This window comes from Lepidochelys kempii, chromosome 6 (assembly GCF_965140285.1).
Source record: "Lepidochelys kempii isolate rLepKem1 chromosome 6, rLepKem1.hap1, whole genome shotgun sequence".
Taxonomy (NCBI): domain Eukaryota; kingdom Metazoa; phylum Chordata; order Testudines; family Cheloniidae; genus Lepidochelys; species Lepidochelys kempii.
The window spans coordinates 50,342,471-50,359,900 of NC_136385.1; the positions used below are offsets into that span (position 1 = coordinate 50,342,471).

Sequence of the window (17,430 nt, forward strand, 5' to 3'; positions counted from 1 at the left end):
CGCCCTGCTTCTGCCCCTGTAGGGGCCCCAAGCCCTTCGAGATCCCCGCGCCGCCGGGCCAGCGCAGCCCCACCCCTCGGCCCGGTCACTGGCTGCGCGGCCTGTCCCTGGCGCGGTAGCTCCCGTGGTTCGGGCCCCGGGCTGGGACCCAGGAGATCCGAGTTGCACCGTCTTTGCTCTGGGGCAGTCTCCCGCAGTGATCGCGGGCGAGCCTTCTAATCGCCTCGTGCTTCCCTTCCCATGTCTGCTGCTTGGATGTTTCAGCCCGAGCCCTCGGCCTGGTTGGTAGGGCTGTGCTAGCCGGGAGCCTCTCCCTCTGTGCGTGTGTAGTACCCTGGGGTTCCTTGGGGCCTCTGGGCACCGCTGTAATACAAATACATACGAGTACAGCTTATCCCAACTGCTGGAGCTCCCTTCGTTGCCTCTGAGCCTGCACAAAGAGAACAGAAACAATTCCGTCTTCCGAGGATTATTCTGTTGTGTGACACATCCAGCTTCTTTGCCTACTCCCCCCCCCCCCATTTACTGCACAGCCCTGGCTTTAAAGGGAAAAGCGATGTGGCTAGAAAACACTGTTCTGGCAATTCACATTTGATTAGATGCCTCTTAGGGACCATTATCAGGTGGCATACCTTAGAGCAGCCTCCCCTGTGCCCAGTGCAGAAATGGCCAACTAATCAGGGTGCTTGCTTGCATTTAATTGCATTTGCCATTAGTTTAAAATTTAATGGCAAATGCAATTATCCTTGCGAGTCAAAACACATCATCACTAATATTAATTTTAAGTTAACAGAGTTGGCACATAATCATCTTGTCTATTGTATTAAATGTCTTATTGCATGCCTAAGCAAAAGATACATTTTCTCTTTCCTGTATACTGGAAGTGAGTTTGTTTGAATTTGGCTGTTGTCACTGCAGTACTTGCATTTAACTATTGTTACTCCACTGACCATTGTTACTCAGTTTATTTTTTAATTTTAAGAAATTAACAAGACAGCCACCTCTACTTTGACAAATGGAACTCCAATTGCTGCAAAGGCAGGAAAATGTAGCTTAGCTGACAAGAGATAAAAGATGGGGACAAGTGAATGAATAGTCATTGAAGAAGTTCACCGGGTACAGCAATCAGTGGACACTGGGTGGCACAATAAACACAGAAAATATCTATCTGGACATTTCTGTTCTCTGTTGTCAGTTTTGTGACTAACCACTAGACGGTGCTCAGGTGCTTTCCATTTATATCAATAAAAATATAAAGCAATAGCACAAATTAATGAAGAAAAGATTAAAAAGACAAAAACAATAAACACAGCAATAGCTTTTCATGTTTAGATTATAAAAAGGGGTCATATATTCAGGGTGTTAGTTAACCCTAGGCTGTTTTCTTTATATTTTATCTATTTTTTGTTTTGTATAAACTGCATCCAAATATTAAAAATCAACCAAATTTATTCAGATTTCCAGTTGTGAGAAATTTTTGTAATGAAACCCCAAACCAGTCATTACAAATCTTAAATTTAGTCCAGATGGGTTTAGATTAGCATTTAGTGTTTTGTTGCATGTTTTTAACCAAAACTCTGATATCTTGCATCAATAGGCAATAGTTTGATTACAATTTTGAACTGTTTAAAAAATTGCCATCACAATAAAAAAAAATCAGATAAAAATGGTCATGAACGTTGTTTTCTTGTTTTTCAGCTAGGAAGGAGATGAGTTATGGATATATGGTTACATGAGAGGTCATCTAAATTTTGTGTTCTAAAGTAAAGTTGACAGTATTTCTGAGTGAACGTGAGTTTATTTATAGTTGCCAGTTGAATACATACAAGACTCACAGAAACCAACACTGAATAAAAGATTTATCTGAAGAACCCCTACAAACCAAGTCTTCATCCCTGTAGTCAGATTCACATGGGCAGATCTTTGTGCCTACATGAAGACAGCTTGAATGTGACACCACCTTGGTGTAAGGATCTTCCCATGTAGATTAATTTGCAGGATTGGACCTGATTAGGGGCTCCTGGCTGCCCAATAGCACCCTCTGCTAGTCAGGCATTACCCCACTCCCTGCCTCAGTTTCCTTTCCCAGAGTGAAATTCCTTAGCTCTCCACACACTGCTCTGTGCTGGAAACGACTTAACCCTTTCCAGGGTAGCAGAAGACCAACTAAAAAGTTCCAGTAAACAAAGTTCTTCTACCCTTGAGGGGCTTGTCTTCAACCCATTCTCTAGGCCCTGTTCCCAGCTCCTTCCTGAGCTACTTTGGGACAGAGCACAAGCTGGTTCCCTTGGCGTACCATTCTCAGGGTCTTCCATCCAAACCTACCCACTCCCTGTGGTTCTACTCTCAGACTGAGTTCTCTCAACCCTCATGCAAGGCCCAAGTGTCCATTAAACTATCATCTGACTCGCCTTAATCCCACCCCCTCAATCTGGGAGGCAGCTAATTAGTTATTCCACAGGTGGGCTGGCCACCCTGTGACAGCCCTCCCGCCGAAAAAAAATAGCTTAGTTTTGCATAATTATATCTGTGAGTTAACTGGACAGTTTCACAGTTGATCTTGCATTTTTGGCTTTTTACATTGATGTAATGGTGTGTTGAATCATGCCACTGGTGTTCTTTTAATGACCATATGTAGGCTTATGCTATATCTCATTTTTGACACTAAAAATTCTATAATTTTTTTTATTTTTAATGTGTAAAGCTAGACCAAGATGTATCAGGAATGTAATATTCTTTATAACAAACTCACAGAGTACTGCTTTCATCTCCTTTCAGCTTTACTACTGTAACTCCTCCTTTACGACTCTCTCAACTTTGGTTTGTCAGAAAATGGAAGCTGCAATCCATCTCCTTGCATGAAGTTGGTAGAACCTCACATCCATTATCAGAAATCTTCATTGGCAGGCTGCCCATATTGGAGTCCAAAATAACATTTCCATCTTCTCTATCTACCATGTTTCAGAGTAACAGCTGTGTTAGTCTGTATTCGCAAAAAGAAAAGGAGTACTTGTGGCACCTTAGAGACTAACCAATTTATTTGAGCATAAGCTTTCGTGAGCTACAGCTCACTTCATCGTATGCATCTGATGAAGTGAGCTGTAGCTCACGAAAGCTTATGCTCAAATAAATTGGTTAGTCTCTAAGGTGCCACAAGTACTCCTTTTCTATCTACCATGGAATTACTGTCTTCCACTTCATATCTCTCTGATTTCACCTATTTCTGTTCTGCAACCTGTTCCCGAATACTTCGCAAACACAAGATTTCTTCCTACACGTTCCATATGGTATTATTAATTTTCCATTACTAAGGCTCCATTTTCCCTGTCCATTAGCTAGCTGGGATGCAGAGAGTGGTGTTAATATCACCCCTTCAGCAGAGCTACTATGGCAGTAGAATTTTATTTGTTGGTTGCCCTGCACAGTGAAAATAATTCCATGCTCATAATTCATGTAAACAGAATTTGATAATAGTTGAACTTGATAGCCTATTAGGTCTCTTCCAACCCAGACTTTTGTGATGGTCCTTTTGATGTTCAAGCAAAAAATAATACAAAAAGACTAATCAAACATCTAGCAGCTCCCATCTCAAGCTAGGTGATAAACCATAAATATTGAGCAAGGAACATTGAAAATTAATCTTTATCTAAAACGTATTTAATATAAAGCTACTGAAAAAATGAGAGCTGATCTGTTGGCTATGGTGAGATCTTGTGGTTGTGTTAAAAAGAATCAGAAGAATCTCTTGGAGGTAGCATCAGACATGATTAAAGACAGGGAAGCATTCAGAGGAGTCTTGTACATTCTGAAATTTAAAGGATTAGATTTTTTTAGGGCTAAATAACCCTCAGCCCGTAAGCAAATCTTTGAGGTCAGGAAAGGGGAGAAGTCAAAATAAGCCTCATCTTACCATGCTCCCCTGTTCAAAGACTAGGGACAATTGCTGTCCCTTCACTCTGAAGCTCAGAATCTGCTCCCTCTGTCTGTCCCCAAGTGTGCATAGCATCCCAAAATGGGCAGGGAAGAGGTGAGACAATGGCACCACTCGACCAGTCAGCTGAACAGGTCCCCTGGACAAGTACATTGCAGCACTCAAAGGAAAGGATGTACAACCTCCGGACCACAATCTCTCAACTCTGCAAGGGGTGAAGCACCCCAGCTCTCCTCCAGTACAGGCCTTTGTGTAAATCAGCCAGTCTGGCTCCTGGTCATTAAAAGAGAATCAGAGCAGTGACATTATACACAATTACGAGTAAAGGATCTCAGTCAGGTGCTGCTGTTTACCGTTTCCCATATGACAAGAGGCCACTCAAGGAAGTTAAGATAATACATTTAATATAGATAAAAGGTAATGATTTTTTACACAACAAAAATTGTACAATTCACTGTCAGAGGCAACAGTTGAACCTCCTCAATGGTTTTGATTCACAGCAGTGTTAGATATTTAAAGAATAGAAAAGCAGCTTTGTTACTCTACCCAGTATGAAAATAGGCGCCAACTTCCTGTGTTCTTGGAGGGGGCTTGACCCCAGCTCTGCCCCAGGCCCCGCCCACACTCCTCCCCTTCCCCCAAGCCCTCACCCTGCTACTTCCCACCCCTGCTCCACCCCAGGTCCTACCCCCACTCCACCCCTTTCCCTAAGCCCCCATCTCCAGAGCACCCATGGAGTTGGTGCCTATGCCTATGAGTTATAATGGACTAGAACACCATTGTGCTAGGCACTGTACATACATAGAACAAAAGATGGGCCCTGCCCCAATACTAGAGTGAGAAACACAGTAAGGAAAGGCTCTTTATTTTTTCTGACATGGCTGAATGTTTTGTTAGTAGGTAACAAAATAATCGATGATGCAGTTAGCTATGTTCTTAAACTCTCACAAGGACATTGTCTTATATATACTAAAAGTAGGCAACCTTATCTATCATGTAATGTAGCTCAACCTGAAATTTGAATGATGCCATTAATTATAGTAGTTCACCTGTTCTCCTGAGTTTATTTCATAGTAAATATTACAAAACATAAAACAATACATTAAACTTTGTTTTAAAATTGATACTATATCAGGCTGATCTAGTGGGCCAGATTTACACTGTTGTAAACCCTGAGTAACGCAGTTGACATCAATGGCTATGTCTACACTGAACACCAGTGTCAGCGGCATGTAGGCTATGTGTAGCTACACACTGCAGTGAAAAGCAAGCTGCTTCCACACTCAGGTATGTTGCTACACATCAGTGAAAAGTTCTGGTGGGGGAGGCAGCATGGAAAAGCTTCAGCCCTGTTGCTGGACCTTTCCTGCCTGCCAGAGCCTTTCTCTGCTGCCAAAGTCTTTCCCTAAGGTGAGAAAAGGCTCTGGTGGGGGGAGGGCAGGAAAAAGCTTCAGAAGCAGGGACCTGGAAGAACATTTCCCTTCTGTCTTCCTACTGCCAGAGTCTTTTGCTGCATCAGGGAAAGGCTCCAGCAATGGGGGAGGCAGTGGGACACTCTATTGCTAAAAACAGCAGTATAGACAGGGGAGGCTCTCCTCCGGCATGTAAAGAACCATGTGGGATATATGTAGGCTGACCAGATAGCAAGTGTCAAAAATCAAGACAAGAGGTGGGGGGTAATAGGTGCCTATGTGAGAAAAAGACCCAAAAATCAGGCCTGACCCTATAAAATTGGGACATCTGGTCATCCTAGATATATGCCTGGATAAATACCTACAAGCTTCAGGCATGTCTTTGCTCTACTCATCTACTCAGTGCCTCACCATCTACACTGCTATTTATACCCGCACTAGGAGGGCTAGCTGTGTATGTATGCTACACAATGCCATAAGAAGTGTGCAGTGTACCACCTAATGTGGTTACTTTGAATTTACACTGGTATGAGGGAGATCAGAATCAGATTCAGGAAGTGACAGTCTCAGGCCCTGCTCCAGAAAAGATATGCACATATGCTTATCTTGATTCACAGACTCACTGTGAGCAGCTTCATTGCTTTCAGTGAAAAGGCTGAACTGTTCCAGCTGAATGTTTCCAAAAAAATCCAGACTGAGGCGTGTAGGCACGTCCAGCCGGGGGTCGTCACTCTCCAGGGCGGCAGGGAACCAGACCGCTCCGCTACTTCTGTCAGGTGTGTTGGGGAATTAGCCTGCCTGAGCAAAGAGTTCAATAGCAAGGCCCAGCCCTGGGTCAGGGCAGGGCAACAGTCAGTAGCTCAGGGCCCTCAGGCAGGGGCTGAGCAGAGTTCAATAGCAAACCCAGGCTCCTGGCTCCGAGCAGCCTGGGAGGGGGAGACTGCCACCCACAAGATGGGTGACAGGAGGGACGTAGGCCCACCCACTGCACTGTGTCCAGGATCGGCTGCCCCCGGGCTACTTCCTACCTCCCCCTCCAGAAGTACCTGGGTCCGGCCGGCGTCCTCGAAGAGGTCACACACCATGGGCTCCTCGGGGTAACTGGCACTCAGTTGGCTTGGCGGCTCCTCGGGGTAACTGGCGAACGGCAAGCTTGGCAGCGTCTCTGGGCTCGGACTAGCATCAGGCATTGGCTGGTCTGGCCAGTCCTCGGGTCAGCCGCCGATCACCATGGTCTTCTGACTGGGAGCTCTGCCACATGTGTCTGGCCTTTCCAGTGGCTGTCTTTCAACTGAGCTCTGGGGTCAGGCTTTTATACTTCCAGTCCTGTGCCTTGACCTCTGAGGGGCAGGCGCAGGGTTCACTGGCTCCGCCCACTTTGGCATCCAGAGAGGCTCGTCCCTCTCCGGGGCGGCAGGGAACCAGACCGCCTCGCTACAAGGCAGAAACCTGTTATGAAAAATTTCAGTCTCAACAGTTAAAGTCTGTCAAAGTTATAAGAGGCAGAAAACAGAGTCACATAATAGAAAGTGTTTGGTATGCTCAATGAGAGGTGTAGCTACCAGCACCATCTACAATTATGAAATGAGCAGAAAAGAGTAAGTGATTTGATTGGCTAATGAAGTTCTAACCTGTATAGTTATGGGTCAATAGCTGAAAGAGGTCAGAACAACTTAGACATGAATATTGGGGATATCACTGCATTGTTAGAAAATCTTGACTAATACTAAAAAAGCTAATAGCACATTCAAAAGTATCTATGCAGATCCATAGAAATCTAAGATCTTTCTTAGATTTACGTGAACAAAAGAGGTTTCATACATTTGCACGTTTTTAAGACTATCAGCACAGTCACCTGATGGTGAAAATCAATACAATGGAATAAAGCAGTTTGAATAAATGTTCATCAATAGTCTTGCCGTAGGTAAATCAGCAACATCTTACTCTCTTATGAAATTTTATAAGACTTACATTTTTTTTTTCTGACTGGAAATATTGTGGTAATTCTCAGAATCTCCAATCAAAAATTATAGTTCTACAGTGTTTTATTTTTACAAGATTCTTCTGCATTTAATGCTGGAATTTTTGTGTGTGTGCGGGTATAATAAAGCATTTCTGAGTAACTCTCTAAAAGATACCAAGTGACTCAGCTTTCTTTTTGGTTGTCCTAAATAAATAAATAGCTGAGATTTTCAAAGCTGCTTAAGGAATTTGGGTGCTCAGTTTCCAAATGGGAATTTGACGTCCAGAAACCTGAGGCATTTTTGAAAATCTCAGTCTATGTAATTAATTCAAATAAATCTAGTCTTTTGGCTTGGTTCTTCTTCCCTGGAAGTAAATGACAAAACTTCCTCTGATCTCAAGGGTAGTTAGGTTGGTTATATACATCAAAAATTACTGAATAGTTTCTCTGCAGTTCAAGACTACAAAATATTAGCAATAATTTGGCTTTAGCATATTATTCCTTAGCTTAAAGAAGAGGTCCCAACCTGATGGGATTCATGAAAAAAAACTACACGATGGATTAAATTTATCCTTAATGCAAACAAGTGCATCTCCTATTGATTTTGGACTCTCATTGACTTCAAAGGGAAGTGCATTTGTTTTCTTCAGGCTTGAATTTGCCCAAAGTGCAAGCATTTTTGATGAAAAAATGGATTTAGACCTTCCCACCATGCCTTCTCCCTAGATGGACAGAACACTTGTGGCAAAGTATACAGTATCTCAAAAGACTTTGCAAATATGTGGTCTTGGTACTGTTATCTCAAACATCCATCACTCTAATATGGTATTTGCTCGAAGGGCATTGTTCATCCTTCATGTTCTCCAAAGACATCAGACAGAAATGTCCACTGTCTCCCTTTCAATAGTTTACTCATAGTTTGAACAACAATTGTAGCTTCTAACTGGGATTTCACACTCAAACATTGGACACCAATCCTTTAAAATATTTGAGGGCTGTAAAATGTAATTATAAATCTAAAAAGAAAAGGAGTACTTGTGGCACCTTAGAGACTAACCAATTTATTTGAGCATGAGCTTTCGTGAGCTACAGCTCACTTCATCGGTGAGCTGTAGCTCACGAAAGCTCATGCTCAAATAAATTGGTTAGTCTCTAAGGTGCCACAAGTACTCCTTTTCTTTTTGCGAATACAGACTAACACGGCTGTTACTCTGAAACCTATAAATCTAAAGCGAGTGCAAACAATTTACCGTATTTAGCAAACTATAGTTATCCTTTGACTTATACAGTGCAATTCATGATGGTTGTGTTGTTTATATTCCAACCATCAATGCAAGACAATATTGTTTAGATGTTTTGCATGCCAAGTTCCTGACCTAGTCAGGTGTCTAATAGTAAGAAAAAACATTTTCCTGTCATCATTTCACCTTAGGTCATTTTATTGTCATAATCTCATAAGTGAAGCAGCCAGGCTTAGTCAGTGATTGGATGGGAAACCTCCAGCAAAAAATTAAGTGCTACAGAAAGGGGTGTTGATGATTCAGTTTCTGGTATTCTTCTCTATGAGTAAATACTGACCATGCTGTTACAATAAGAGATGTTGTACTGCTGGTGTGAGATGTAAAACCAAAGCTGTCAGCACATGGAGTCAGTAAGATCTCAGAATACTTTTCACAAATGTAAGGATGCTAACCTCTGTGCGCTAGCCAAATATCATCTGAGTAGTTACATTCTGTCTACCTGAAATTCCAGGTGTAATTTTAATTAGATAATGTATCCAATTCAGTCAGATCTCAAGTGTTGTTTATAGCCTCAGTTCTTGCAGCCAAGGATTAACCTATCTGATCCCATCACCCACACATTTATTCTCAAAGTTACAGTCCTAATCAGACCTCCTTTTATTCACGGTGTAGCCCATGAGATCTTTCCTCACATTAAATGTGCTCTTGGATCCATTTTTTGAACCCCTCTCTGAAGGGTCACTATATTTCTTGACAATTGTCAGCTTTCTAATAGCTGCAACACCTCTCCTAAACTATTGCATAGGGCTGGTCAAAAATTCTCCATCAAAATTGTTTTTTGATAAAAATTTGGGTTTTTGACTAAACAATTTTTTTGTGAAGTATCTGCTTTCCACAGAAAATTTTGAATTTTTGTTGAGAAACTGACCACTCAAAATCCCCCCCAAATTGTGCTAAATTAAACATGAAAAGCTGGATGATATCTTCCATGATGCACTATGGCCAGGGGACTAAGGTGGCTCAGCAAGAGAGGAGACCGTGGGGCACCATGGAGTTGTAGTTTACCCCAGAAACTCAGTTCATAGAGGAGAGTGGGGACCTGAGGAATCTGAACTACAATTCATATGAGCTACTGTGACAGATTTTCCAAATTGAAATGTTCAGTTTTTAATTTCTTGCTGGAAAGTTAAAAATTTCTCCAGAAAAATAACCCCTTTTCTGCCTCGGTCTATTGTTGGGTAGTGTTGTAGTTTTCCTAGAAAAGGCAGAACACTCCTCCCCAGAGGTGCCTGCATTTCACAGGCGGATGAAGTATTCTTTATATGTTAATACATAAATCTATTTGTAAAGTTTATAGAATGGTTTGGGGGTCTTTGGATGAAAATCACTACATACATTTTATTCACTGTCATTTCATGTCTGTTTTAAAGGCACAGATGCTACAGTGCACAGACTAGAACAGCCTTCATCCATGCTGGGAGTTTTGTCAAATGACAGCCATCAGTGGCCAGAAACCAAAGCAGCTGCATCTGTGCAACTCCTTTGTGCATACCTGCTATTTGAACCTGTGCAGTCTACCCCTGCATGAAACCAAGTGGTTCAAATCACAGCTTATACCAGTTTTGCCTGTCTACAATAAGGATTTCCAGCAGGGCAATTGCTCCAGTATGTGGCTGCTGGAAGAAAGGCAAATTATCAGTGTACACAGGTCCCTAAATTATTTATGGAAAGCTACTGCACACTTTTCAACAGTTTAGAAAGGATTTAAGGACACTACTGCAAAATTAAAGCAGACAGGGCTTTATAAAAAATGCCCCTGAATCCATGCTCATGGGCATTTTTCTTTCTTTTCCTCATAAAAGGAATACAGAATTTAAATTAGAGCTTCAGTAAGATGTTATGCCAGAGAACCAGAACTTGGGGCCTGACCCACTGAAGTCAATGGGAATTATGACTTCAGTGTATCCCAGGGTCAGCCACTTAGTGAACAATCTCCTGGACTTTTCCCATAAGTACAGAATTTCCCCTCGTTTTAAAATTGTATCTGGCCTGCCTTGCTTCTGTAAACTGTGTTAATCAGATTACATTTAATGTGCAACAGAGACATTGTTGACATCCTGAAAGCAGCACTCTAATCCTGCCTGAACAGATTCCATTTCTAGCTCTGTCACTCACTGCATGAGTTTGGCCAAGTTGCTTCGTTTCTCTGTGCCTCAGTTTCTTCATCTACAAAATGGGGATAATAACACTTACCTACCTTACAAGGCTGCAGTGAAACTTAATCCAATACCATTTGTAAAGCTCTTTGAAGTCTTTGAGTAAAAGGTGCCACATAATTATTGAAACAGAGTCAGTTAGATTTTATGTTGGAGATGATTTTTTTAATTACAAATTTACACACTAAATTACTGACATCACAGAAAATTTTAAAAAAAGTTATATTTTCCTTACGATTTCATGATTACAAAACTTCACAAAATTTGTTAAAACTAAAAAAACCTTCATGAGTACATAAATATAATTTTGAGTATAAATAACAGTAACAAAATAAACAGATGTATGTATTCAATAAATTAATTATAAATATTGCATTGGTAATGAAGTGCTAGGTCAAGAAAATACTAACATTTCCAGTACAGTTTTCTGTATAGAAATACCTATTATAAATGAAACTTTGGAAATGGGTAATTTTCCTGGACCCCTTGTCTCACATTCCTTTTGTTGTTATTCTCTTGCTCGAATGCTAACATAGGAGAACAGGACTGAAAGTATCATATATACATTATGGGCCATATACTACCGAGAATCACTCCACCACATATCAAAGGCAGTATTTGACCAATTCTGCAACATTGAAGTCAATGGGTGCAGGATCAGGCTTATATGGCCTCGAAAGAACTGCTGATGCTTTAAGGAAAAATATAAAAACATACTTGGAAGCCATTTGACCTATACAACATTTATTTTCTGTCTTTTCCTTCAATTGCTATGGATATTTACATATAACAGGACCTTTATGACCTGAAAGTTAATCTGTTTCTACTGCTTGTTCCCTACCTGATTAACATAATTATGGATTCTGTACGATCCTCAATCCATACATAGAATTCCCACTAACATTAATGAGAATTCTACCTCAGACCAAGGATATTAATACAGGTCCCAAAGAATTCATCAGCAAACATAGGTAAGCCCATAAAGAATCAAAGATCCAGTGTTCCAGCGTGAGTCCTTAGCAATAATCAAAGAAGGGAAGAAAATGTGTAATATACAAGCAGAATTATTTCTCAATGCAATGTTTAAAATGGAAAGTTGTCCCAGAGTATCAGCAGCAGTTTTTTAAGAGATAGTTTTAACCCTAGTTCCCAGGGTAATGTTTGTTAGGTTTTGTAATCATGTTTTATTACAAATGTTTGTCTTTGAAAAGCTATGAACTGAAGAGGTCATTAACCTCCCTGTGAATGAAAAGCTTTTGCTGCATTTGCTCCTATCAGCACGAATCCGAAGTGAGCATAAGTAGTAATAAAGTGGTGGAGAAAAATGTTAGTGATCTTATCACCCCAGCCATCACCAGATGGAAGGAATTTCTGCATGTTGTGTATTTTTGTCAGAGGTGAACCAGTTAAGTAGCTATTTAGATTTTTTTTCCCCCAAATGTGATGTGAAAACATGAATAGGTGGTTCTTAGAATGTAGCCTTAGAATGGTGCTACTACCTTACAAGTTTAGTACATTGCAAGAACAATGCTACCACCATACCTTAAAAGTTTACATATTCTACATATTACTACTGGAAAAGCTAAATAATATCCTGGTTCTGGTAATGTTTCTTAAAAACCATATTTAAAGTCAGGAGCATTAGTTATTTCTGAAAGCTGGGGCTCTTCACTGGAGATATTTTAGAGGTGATTCCAAAGGGGTCCATGCTGTCAGTTTCAAGAGGTGAAGAGAATAGATCTGATTCAAAAGTATGACTGTAATCACCATATTCCACAAAATCCATTGATTCTACAGGCACAGTGTTGATCATAGGTAAGAAGTGAGACAATGGAAGAAAGTCTTTCCCTTTGAATTGTTGTCTTTGTTTGGTACTACTTAAAGACACAGAGACTCCATATTTCTTTGATTTATATACATTGTAGCCGTCTGGGCGTATCTCCTCTTCAAAGGAGCAATCTTCTGTAGAATACCTGAGCTGAACAGTAAGGAGTGAAGACAATTACAGATATGTCTATGACACTTATCAGATATGATATAAATCTTGTATGTGCTTGACCCTGCTCTCCTTGATATGAGAGAGATTCAAGCCCTCCGTATTATGCACAGAATTCATAACAATCTATGAGGTCATTAAAAAGTCAACATAGTCCTGATCCACACTCCCTTGAAGTCACTGGGAGTCTTTCCATTATCCTCAGTGATCTTTATTCCATCTATTACCACACAGTTGCTACAGACTGCCCTATTATGATTTTAGGGGAAAACTTTGGTAATCTCTGGTAGATATCTCAGTTTTATAAATTTTGATGAATGCTGATGTTTTAATTGCAACCACGATAGCTAAGGGCTCAATCCAGCAGTCCTAATGCATACAAAACTCAATTTGAATCCCACAGGAGATTTGCCTGTGTAAGGGCTTCAAGAATCAGGTCTGCAGAAAGGTATTTTTATAATAGACTGGTTTTAAAATAAAGAAAATTAATAAATAAAAAACAACAATAAAAAAGGGCAAACTGCAAGTTTTTTCTTGTCATTTTATTAAAGTTTCTAAAAATGTATTAGTACAGTATCTCTTTCTCATCAGGCATTAAATTATCAAACAGTTCTACTGTGACACCAATAAAGATTCTATATAGGATAATATATTTTATAACCTGCCTAGCAATTTGTAGAATTAATCTTAGACATAGTTTATATGTAGATATGGTTGAGATTTTGTATGTTGAGATTTTGTGTTATCTCAGACTTTTCCAGATCCTTTAAGTAATCACTATTTTCCTTACAACTCTGGTGTTATTTCTGGCTCAGTCATTCGAGGTGACTGAACTCTGGGCCAATAAAGGAGAATTGCTGGTTATGTCTAGGTCTTTGATGATAAAAACAAACAAACAAAGTGTTCCCCAATGAACTCTCTACCTGTCAAAATATAACCCAGAGCACATTTGACTTCTTTTTTTTTCAGTTGTAAAAAATCAAACTATGTTAAATACCATCAACAATGTAGAATAGACTGTTGTGTTTGCTATGGTCACCTTTTAAAAGTACTTTTAATGTTGAAGGAATAAATTTAAAAAAAAACAACTTGCTTTTCTCACCGATTAAGACTTGCAATATTTATCAGTCTGGACATCACACATTTTGAATGAATGTATATCAGGGCCAGATTGTGAACACTTTACTTCTACAGGTGACCAAATTAGTCACACAAGTAGTCTCACTGAAGTTAATAGAACTACTCCTGGAGTAAGGTTCTACTAGTCAATGCCTGAATTAAGGTATCACCTTGTAACCCACAGTAGATCATGCTTTTATACCTTCCGGTCCATCCCAGCACACCACCTCCCAACTCATGCTGAGTAGTACATTTCCCCATTCACTTTCAGAGTAAGGTACTAACCAAAATGAGTAAGGGGAAGAGTACAAATATCCCCTTGGGTCCTGCACAGGCTACTAGGATGGTGGGTCTAGGTGCAGAGGACTCAGAAGACATTATGCATCAATTCCTTCCCTGCATCACTCTGGAGTAGGTGGGTTAGGAGTGGCTAGCACATTTTAACCAGTGTGGGAGTCCATAATTTGCTGTTGGCATAGGCCAGTAGTAAATGACTTCCTCTTCCATCCCTCAATATACATATACACACACAAGGCATATGGAGCAGAGTGGAAACAGGGAAAGGATAGTGCATCTCAGAAGACAAATTTTCTCTGGGCCAAATTCTGCTCACCTTACTTATGTGAGCATTATTAGGGAAGTCAATGGGACTTCTCATGAGAGTAAGACATACAGGATTTGGTCCAGTACATATACAGGAGTTTGAATGGCAGTTATGGCTAATAACTGTCAAACACGTACCTATTCAGAATATCAATTAATGTAATGAAGTATTGCTATAGTTCAATGAACAGTTACAAATTAAGGGCTGCTCATTTTTTTCCTCAAAGACTATTACAATAATGCACAGTGCAACAACTAAGAGCCTGCAGCTAGGGAAATCAATGGGAAATCTCCCACTGACTTCAGTGGAAGAAGGATCCTATCTATAGTTATCAGTCACTGAGTATTTCAGTTTGGACATGCAATAAAAACTTCCAACTGACACTTTCCATATATGGTGGTCTGAGCCCAAAACCAGATCACCTCCCTCACCTTTTCAGTTTATTGAAGGTCTGACTTTAGATAATAAAAGCAAGGAAATTCAGACTTGAAAGGCAAATTCTGCCCTAGATACTCAAGTAAAAATCCTATTCGGCCTGATCCTTTTCTCATTAAAGTTCATGGATGTTTTGCCATTGGGCCCACTTCTTCTCCAGTTGAAATCAGCGGGAGTTTTGCTAAGGAAAGTAGGATCAAGCCTTACATTTGCATTCTGGGGAAAATGCACCTCCCACCCATGAAACTCAGGTAGCTACAATGGAGTTACATGGAATGAATTTGGACCTTTCTCATTAACTCATGCCTTTGAGTAGGTATTGCAGGGGTCTCTCAAGAGCAGGACCGTATTTCTGATGTATCTAGCTGATATGCTGAAAAACCTAGGCAAAAAGGCATGAGTTAACAACACCATGTCAGAGAATCACTATAGTCCTCAGGCTCCCATAACCCTACAGGTGCATTGTTGATCACAAGTAAGAAGTGAGACAGTGGGAGAGAGTCCTTTCCTTTGAATTCTTGTTTCTGTTTGGCATGACTTAAAGAGATAGCAACCCCATATTTCTTTGATCTATACATATGGTAGCCATCTGGGTGTATCTCCTCTTCGAAGGAGCAATCTTCTGCAGAATACCTAAGCTGAACAGTAAGAAGATAATTACAAATATGCCTGTATCATTTACATTCCAATGCAATGAACATGTTTTAGTTTGATTGCAGATAAATAGCCACATCTCAAATAGGCTGTTTATAGTAGACATTATTGGGTCCTCTCTTCTATGTTAACTAAAAGTGGATAGAAAATTGGAAGGGGGGAAATGCAACAAAGAATGAAAATGGCCGATTGCCCTCCTTATTTTTATTTGTTTTAGAAATTCCGGAAAGTTGCTTTCTCATTTGACACTAAACTTAAATTTCTACTAATAAACATTACAGTTTAATGACACTAATAGTGACAAAAAGTAATGAGAGAGTAATGACAAAAAGTAAACAGCTCAGAGTTCTGTCTACATTTTATCAACTCTCTATAGTAAGAGAACTCAACCATTTAATCTTACACATTATTTTAGGTTAGGGGGCTCTGAGACCTATTAAAATGAAAGCTTACAGCAAACGCACACTTTCTATTTATTTTGCCCAGTGTTATTAGTGTTACTGCCCAGTGTCATAGCCACAAACTGTCTCGTTATACATTTTGATTTCCTTGCTCCTTCGCTGAAGTCAGACCCTTCATGAGCTGCTTGGTGGTAGAGCAAAGATGTGATCGGTTCAAGTTGTTTTATCTGGACGCTTCCAGATAAAATCATAACAAGCCCTGCACCCGGGTTTTCCAATACGATAACAAGCCCTGCGAGCGCATGCAACCATCCCCGCATTTGCTATGGACTTTCCCATGCCGATTCAGTGCCGGCCCCCCGATCAGCTCAGCCTCCCTTGCCTGTAACTTACAAGTCCATGCAGCTTCCCGTCTTCTTCCATGCAGAGGTACCGGGAACTGTGGACGCCCTTGATCGCCACCGTGCGAACTGCCACAGCCCTGATTTCCAGCAGACCTATGCAGCAAAACCAAAACAGCGTTCAGATGAGGGGGGGAGAGGATCGCCGTCTGCAAGCCACACACCCCCTCACCCCACCGCCTCTCAGGGCTACATTTCGCAGGTAATCGGAGGTGAAACTCGTCCTGTTCCCTTCACAAAGGAGCCCTTACTGTCAGGTACCCAAGCACACGCTTGCCTGTTTCCAGTGCTATGGGAGAATGCAGCCTCAGAAGCTCACTAAGGGAATTCAGGGCGTGGGGCTCCATTCCTTTAGCCGAGATCCCGTTCATGAGCAAGACCGCAGCTTTCCCTTATACTTACTGCGGGGGCTCTGAATGCTGGTGCCATCCACTTTGCCATCACTGTTGATCCTCAGGAAGTAACTGAACAGACCGTGTTTGCTGGCTGTGTATAGGTGCCTTAATCTAATAGGTTCCCCCCAGCCATAGTTCACATGTGGCCCTGCATCAGAGAAAGGCAGAGATCTGACGACCATTGCAAAGCAGAGTCCAAGCAGAGCCAGGGACGTGTACGGTTTGCACAGGCTCCTCCACATCTTTTCCAGGTTATTTCAATTGCAAGAGGACTCCAGGCACAGACCCCCCCGCCACGCATACAGAGGCGCAAGTGCCACTAAAGAAAAGGCAGTGGCTTGGTGCTTTTTGAGCTAAATGCTTCGGGGATGTAGTAAATGCAGAGCCAATCCCCCTGCCTTTTTATAGGTCTCTGTTATCAGCCCAATCGATACGGCTAATTCCAATTCCAATATAGAGACTATTTCATAGAAGGAGTTAGTCAGATCAGTCACAACTCCCCCGCCCCCCAAGTATTGATTGGATGACATCATTTCACAGGGGACACCCTAGGGTGTTGTTCCCACCCCCCCTCCTTCTCTCTTTCCTAAAAGCTTTATACAGAAATCTCTCTCTTATTTGGAGTCTAGCATTTCTTATGCCTAGCAAAGCACAAATGTGTA

The 17,430-nt window shown here is 41.1% G+C and overlaps 1 protein-coding gene across 1 annotated transcript; it reads right to left on the reverse strand.

The window, feature by feature from the left end:
* Positions 1–12,408: 12,408 nt before the first annotated feature.
* On the reverse strand, positions 12,409–17,010 carry FGF19 (fibroblast growth factor 19). The gene is made up of 3 exons (XM_073350655.1): positions 16,776–17,010; positions 16,366–16,469; positions 12,409–12,741 (listed from the first exon to the last, which is right to left on the reverse strand). The coding sequence occupies exons 1-3, from the start codon at positions 17,008–17,010 to the stop codon at positions 12,409–12,411; spliced, it is 672 nt and encodes a 223-aa protein (XP_073206756.1).
* Positions 17,011–17,430: the final 420 nt, after the last annotated feature.